Genomic DNA, 7,580 nt, shown 5'->3' with positions numbered 1-7,580 from the left:
CCGTTGAATCAGAGAAGAGCCCCAGAGATGGCAAGTTAGGTCAAATTAGGGTTCATCACCATTGTGCCAAAATTTATAAGAATTTAAATATTCTGAAAAAATCACATTGTTTTCATTCACAGTTATATGGTAGGTGTAACTGATCTGAAGACAGGATAGCAGGAATAGCAGAAAAAGCAGCGCAAATATACATACAGGAGTTTAAAGTTTATTTGAAAAAATGAACTGAAAAGCTCACTGGAGTATGATATGGGGATTTCAAACTCAGCCCGACCCTAACAGACATCATTTACGGTAAGCCTAAACATTTTCTTATCCTTACTCTTTGCCTTTAGCTTTTATAAAGGAGTCTAAAATCTTTTTGATGATGGTGTATTTTTTTCTTATATTTCTCATGTTCTTTTATTATTTTTGTCTTTCTTAAGAACTACACTTTTATGTATGTCTGGTTTTGAACTTTACCTTGCTCCTGATCTTGTTGATGCTGTGATGGATTAGGCAGATTTCATCATGAATGAAATACTGGATGGAAAACATTATTCATTAAATAAATTAAATACATTTCTGGCCAGTAGTCATTTTTTCAAGGCCAGAATGTGCTTTTAGTCTCAGATCCAAATATACAGTTGTGATCTGTAGCAATTTCAAATCAACTTTGAAGGCTTTTTAATATTTTAGTATAACAAGCTATTTAAAAAGATAGCTTGGTGTTCACATAAATTTTTAAATTCCATTTAATAGCATAATTTAGTATATATAAAATTTAGTATATTTTTTCAGCTTCATGAATGAATGAGTGATTAAATTGTGTCTGAATATTTTAAATAAGCATGCCAATTTTCAAGTCAATTTTCAATTCACATTTTCAAGTGTGTGCTGTAATGCATAATATTTTAATACTATTACATAAGAATAGAAAATTAGATTAAATAATATAGTACTTATAGGGAAATTAATTGAATGTTTTTGCTTAGGAAACATTACTGGTGACTGACCCTTCTTTTCTCACTACTATACACCATGCCACCCCCTTTTGAAATTATTTATAGCTATATCTATTGAGGCAATGTATGTTTATTTCACTGCTATGGAGTGCCTGTTTACTTTGTTTGCAATCAAAATACAGGGGACAACTTTGCAAGAGCTACGAGTGTTCCTCCCACCTCCTTACAGAATGTAATCAACGATGTGGCTGCCAGATTTCTAAAACTCGATTAAAGTGAAAAAATAGAATGTATTTAAAAATAATCTTAGACTACAAAAAGGTTGAGAACAATAACATGCTGAAAAAAATACACAAACCTATCAAAGAAAGTAAAATGACAGATTATGGTCAACAAACTAACTTTGAATCTGAAAAAAGCAGCTGTCTATTTGCCTCAACAGATTGAACATAAAAAGAGAAAATGTGCTGGAACAGCTATTTACTAAAACAGAAATAATCTAGCAGGTTGTATGAATAATCTGCATTCATGAGGTGCTTCATCTCAAGCTTAACATGCCTATTGCTGCCAAATTAACCAGCATTATCATTGAACAGATGGGCACTGCTACATCACCAATGACACACAAGTCCTTTATGGGTATATCTACATGTTTCTGCAATTCCTTTGCTATGTAGGCACAGGATGTATTTCTTAATCTTCATTAAATAGCATTAATAGCTAAAATGAAAACAAAAATTAAATTATTCTCTCAAAGTAAAAACTAATTTAGGTAAGTCATCAAAGATAAAATCTAAAATAGAAATGGTGAAAAGTTCATAAAATGAAACTGAAAATGAAATAAGAGATGAAAATAGTATAGTAATAAAAACTGATTTTTAAAAAATGGAAATAAAGTAACCTTGGTACGAATGAGTGTGCATGTGCATGTGCCCTGCAATGGACGGGACCTGGATAGGGTTGGTTCCTATCTTGTTCTGAATGCTACCAACTAGATTAAAATGGAATAATGACAAATGGTAAGTCCAAACTGTTTATCTAAATTAAATGTTTTTAAACTGAATTCCTCACTTAGTGTGATGATTGTGCTGATCTTTAGTCTGAATCACGATTACTTATACGAGATTGCTTATAAGGTTGAATATTTCTGATGAGCAAGCATCAGTGTGAGTGATAAAACAATAAATAATATTTGCAATTCATTTCAAATTATCCTAAATTATCCCTAGTGTGTGCTTGGTGTGTGTGTGTTTGCACCCTGCGGTGGTCTAGCACCCTGCCCGGGGTTTGTTTCCTGCCTTGCGCCCTGTGTTGGCTGGGATTGGCTCCAGCTGACCCCCGTGTCCCTGTAGTTAGGATATAGTGGGTTGGATAATGTATGGATGAATAAAGGTACTTCTTATATACAGCATAACGGTACTCACATATACAGTATTTACTAAAAAGTAGTATGTTTGACAGTTTGCCATGATTATGATGTAATGCCCAGAAGTAATATAATCAATAAACACTATTTACTTAAATAGAAGCATTTTTGTCAATAACAATGTTTCAGTCCTTAAAAGTTCAATTTTGTGAATGCACATATACATTTTATATATGTTTCTGTGTGTGTGTGCATGTGTGGGTGGGAGTGTTAGCGACCCATAGTGGAACCAAAAGGTGTGTCTAGCAGTCTTTAAAACAAGATAGGGGAGATGGACAACATGGCTCTTGGAAAAAAAATAGTTCTTCTGTTTGTTACGTCTGGGATCTGATTGCCCTATATAACTTTCCAGATGGTAATGGGCCAAACAGACGATGGCCTGGATGTGTTGTGACCCTAGTGATGGCTCTAGTCTTAATTCTCAGTTGGCTAGAACAGACATTGTACAGGTGTAAGAAGAAATTCCCAATGTTTTGGAGCTTCAGCCTTGATTTCTCTGTTGAGATTAATGTAGCCTGACACAGGTCGAGGTTAGGAGTTCCAGAGGGCAGAAACTAAAAATTCATGTCTTTGAGATAGTAAGACGGCCAATGCCTCAAAATTGTAGTTGTCAAATTGTCTTCTATGAATGCAAGCAATGTAACAACTTCTTAAATTAACATTACAGGAGTGTATGGAATGCAAATGACAAAATGGTGAGTACAATTAAAACTGCTCTGCTGTACAAGTCCAAATAATGATGCATTAATGACAGACATTGGTAGGTGCATGGAAAAGATCTCACTTCAAAAACAGAATGATGAATTGTAAAAGCAAAGTAATAAACATGTGATACGGTAGCAAAGTAGACCACTGTACAGTCTATTTTGCATAGTTAATGTAAGATGAACGAGACAGAAGAGTTGGGGTTTCTTTGTTCAGACCAATGTGGCCTCACACAGATCTAGTTTAAGAGAACAGAAACTATAAATTTGTGTCTTTGAGATAGCAAGAAGACCAACACCAGACAGTTTTAGTTGTCAGATTGGCTTCTATAAATGCAAATAGTGCTAACAGCTTTCTAAAATAACATTCTAGTATAGTAGATATTTCTGTCTGACACAATGCTGATGTAGCTGAGACAGCTGAGATGTAACATTATCGCTGTGTTTGGCCTAAGTTGTTACACTGACAGCTGCATTTTGAACATATCTGCTCTGATATTTTAGATAACTCCAAATGTCCTTATTCCTGTTATTTTTAATACAGCAAATGGTAGTTAAATGAAACAATTAGAAACATTGGTTCGATTATTTATAGCCTTAGACCGTGTCCACACATACCCTGGTACTGTTTAAAATGTAGCATTTTGCATGCATATTGGCTTTTCATCCACACGCAAACTGTGTTTTAGGTCCCTGAAAACTGAGCTTTTGAAAAACTCCTTCCAGGGTGAAGATGTTTAGAAACTCATCCTCCCTGTTTATGTGTAGACAGGGAATTAAAGTAGCTGTTCACGCAGCCTTGAGGTTTGGTGTAGATTCTAGACCAAGTTAAATTAGATGGAGGAGCCTAAGGCTATGGGCACAACGGGCATTGGCTGGGGCCCTAGAAGCATAGGGGCTCATGATGTTTCTGATACCTATGTATGTTTCTGTTTTGTTCTCAAAACATGGGCAGCTGCGTACTATTTTGCTATGATTCTGTTAAGACGGTCCTGAAGACAACTCTGTTCTCTGTACTATATGCTACCAACGACACGTCTCTAAGTTCTTGCTTTACCTCACCAACGTTTACTTCACTAAACTTGACCCCAAAACGAAATTCTGCTGGAAAGGAATCACGTCTAAAACGTTAAATTCACAAGTGCCCATTAAGGGGGAGAAAAGTAAATCCGTGTCTTCTTTTCTGAACATTACACCTTCTAAGATGATTGTACTGCGAATTCTTATTGCTTGGATATGTCCGTTCTTGTTATTTAATTACAAGCATCGGTAGAAAGTAAACAAACACACAGACGTGATCACCATCCCGTCTAGGCGCTGTCGCTGCGTAGCGCCAAGCAGCTAGCAGAAGGGGAGGGGGTGGCGCACGCGCATACGGGACCCCTCGGTGCTGGCGGGGGTGTTATTGTACGGCGCCTGCGCCGAAAGCAGCAGCGAGGCAGAGTTCTGAATGAGGGGTGCGGGGTGTGCAGTTGTAGCTAGGAGTTAGTGGAGTCAGGAAGTAAGTTTGACTTTATGTCGAGAGGAGACTGGCGGTTAAGAGCTGACCGGCGCCGTGATAAACCATAGTTTTCGGTGTTGATGAGAAAGAAGAGGGCACCTGAAGAAAACAATAAGTCACCGAAAGGAGAACTGTTTGTTAAAAAATAATCTAGAACCGGCACTGTTTACAACTTGAGTCGTCTCTAAACGGAAGGATTTGATGCTTCATTATTTCTTTTAACATCAGTCCCTTCACCTATTAATATCCTTTACTAGTAAAGCGTACTCGCTGGGGCCACCCGACTTGCAGATTCTCGGAGGAAAATAGGAAACGAAGAGTCGCCGAGGGTCTCGGAGCTACTAAGGTACCCTCCTCCCGCCACTCACGTCCACCACTTACAGCGGGCAACATGCCGCGAGTCGTGCCTGACCAGAGGAGCAAGTTTGAGAACGAGGAGTTCTTCAGAAAGCTGAGCAGAGAATGCGAGGTGAGAGAGGAGGGGCGGGATGATGTGAGATGAGTTGTTGGGATGCGGCGGTTAACTTGCATCCCCGCGCTTTTGCAAAGCGGGCTACCTGCTATGGTAGCAACAAAGCAGCACGAACGGAATACAGTCAGCCGTTTCAAATAAAGTTTTCGCCTGCCAGGGCGCAATGAGCTGGACCCGCCTGGCGAGAAAGCGCGCTTCCTGTTTCGCCTAGCGCTTTCAGAGGTAAAATGCGGCGGGTTTTACGAGCCTTGTGCTTCGTTTAGACCTGAAGGTGCTCAGTGGAGCTCGCTGTCTAGATCCCAAAGTGTCACACTGTCAGCTACCGCTTTTTGTCCTGGAAACCTAGCACTTCTAGAATGATTCGTTGGTTGCAGTAGAAATCACAAACATGGTATGGCAAGACATTGGTGACTCCGATCTTCTACTGAGCTGATTTGTAGAGTGTGCATCTCTTTTGAAGTGTTAGTAGTAGACCGGGTAATTGGTAAGGTGCTGATAACGTTTAACCTTTTGTCGTTTTACCCCATAGATAAAATACACTGGTTTTAGAGATCGCCCCCACGACGAAAGGCAAGCGAGGTTTCAAAACGCATGCCGGGACGGCCGATCGGAAATAGTAAGTATTTCCTGAAAATGTTTACCATTTAACTTGTACGAATTGTCACTGAATAAATATTTCACCTGTTAGGCATGAGGTGAGTGTGTAGAATAGGAGCACAGATCGTCTTTGTTACTGACTGATGAAGTATTGCATAGTAAAATAGACAGCTGTGTTCTTGTTTGAGAGTCTTTATTGCCTGATTTAATAGAGGCATTCTTTCTAAACCAAGAGATATTTATTTCTTGACATCTGTAAGGTTTGTTTTTTCTTGAGCACCCAAAATGTGTGTCTTAATTAGTATGTTATGTAACTTATTACTGTGATATTTATACAGTGATTTTTAAATGTTGCTTTCATTCCGTCCGCAGTGTGACCATCTGATTTGTTACCAGTATTTACTTGTTTTTGCATGTTTACGTCAGTATGAGGAGCGTTGTTTAAGTACTGGTTTGTGTAAGGCGCCTCTCACTATAGTGCTACTTCATTGAGATTAATTTGATATAAGAGACTTGATGCTTATTTGTAGTACAGTGAAATGTCTTTCTGATCTATGTATTTATATTATTTTTGAAATAAATAATTTTTAAAAATTGTCTGAATGGATACTGTTTCTCCTGTATCTGGGAAGTTCAGAAGTGCATAGTCAGTTTAATGTTGTGTATTGTAATGAGTCATACCACCTCTTAGTTGATTCTTAACTTTTTTTAGCAGTCATAAATTGGTACTTTTTGTTTACTTTTAAATAATGAAGCATTCATATTGCAAATTCTTCACTACATATTTTGTTGAAAAGATCAAAAATATTCGTATGGGTAAATTTGGAGGATTTCTGTTAGAGAAAATCTGTTCTAAAATATATTTTGCTTAGACACATTTATTTTAATTTTTTTTTATTAAAAGGTCCCCAATGTACCACTTAGATCATGAATAAATACAGCGACATTAAAGGGCCTCTGTATGAAAAAATACTTTTTTATGCAATACGAGTGTCTTTATGCAAGACAAGTGAAAGATGTAAATATTTAATGGGCCACGAGGGATTAGAAAATAATAGGCTCAGCTATTGTGCTTACATGTTTTAACCTGGCAGGAATTGCATACATCTTTTACTTAATTATTTAGACAGCTCTTTCTCTACAGAAGATTTTTTTTAAGTTAAGTGAGTCTAATTGGATCCACTTATTTTTAGCACTATGAGGCAACAGTTTTTTTTCTTTCAGCTTCCAAACTGCAGTATTGACTATTTTTCCTTCTTAAATACATTTTTGTATATTAAATATTCTGTTTTTTGAAAAAGATAGTAACTTAAAACAGCTTTTGCTGTCCAGAACCCCAAACCTGGTTTCATGTTAAATAAGTGTCCATTCATTTATTTTGCATTCATGCTTTTAATTCACTTTTCCTTTAAGTTCTCCCAGTGAAAAAAGTAACATTGGATATTAGTTACTAATTCTTTCTTTCTGATTTGATAATTTGCAAAATGACACATTATTCATATTCTTTTTACATTACATTTGCATTCACTACTGGGATAATGTCTTTTTACAGCTAAACACACTGTAGGCTTGTATGGTGTAATTGTGCAATCGCCTCACTTTCAAGCCGACAGCCAGTTACTCCAGGTGCTACATTCTTTTTCATAGAAAGTACCATTGCCACATATGCTAACAATGTATATTAGAGTCAGTTGAAAAGAATACTATTTTAGTTTTTATCTAAAAGAGAAGAAGCTTTGTATCAGTCATGTAGCTAATTAAAAACAAATCCTTTTACAAAGGAAATTGTTAAATTAATAAGCAAGAATTACAATGTTATTTTTGATGTGTATATCTTGCATGTTGCCATTTTAAGTTACAAGATTGCCAAGATATACTGGAAAGATAAGTACATAATGAAATTTGATTTATGAAAACTCATTGTCTGTATCCCTGT

The 7,580-nt window shown here is 36.8% G+C and overlaps 1 protein-coding gene across 1 annotated transcript in view; it reads left to right on the top strand.

Moving 5' to 3' along the window:
- The first annotated feature begins 4,503 nt into the window (after nt 1-4,503).
- cbfb (core-binding factor subunit beta) overlaps nt 4,504-7,580 on the top strand; it is a 76,453-nt gene continuing 73,376 nt past the window's right edge. Inside the window, exons 1-2 of the mRNA XM_028809386.2 lie at nt 4,504-5,044; nt 5,577-5,663. Of these exons, the coding sequence (XP_028665219.1) occupies nt 4,967-5,044; nt 5,577-5,663 (165 nt within the window). The 5' untranslated portion in view covers nt 4,504-4,966. The remainder of the gene's footprint in view (nt 5,045-5,576; nt 5,664-7,580) is intronic.

This window comes from Erpetoichthys calabaricus, chromosome 9 (assembly GCF_900747795.2).
Source record: "Erpetoichthys calabaricus chromosome 9, fErpCal1.3, whole genome shotgun sequence".
In the NCBI taxonomy this organism is placed as follows: Eukaryota; Metazoa; Chordata; class Cladistia; order Polypteriformes; family Polypteridae; genus Erpetoichthys; species Erpetoichthys calabaricus.
This window is presented reverse-complemented; position numbering and strand designations above follow the sequence as displayed.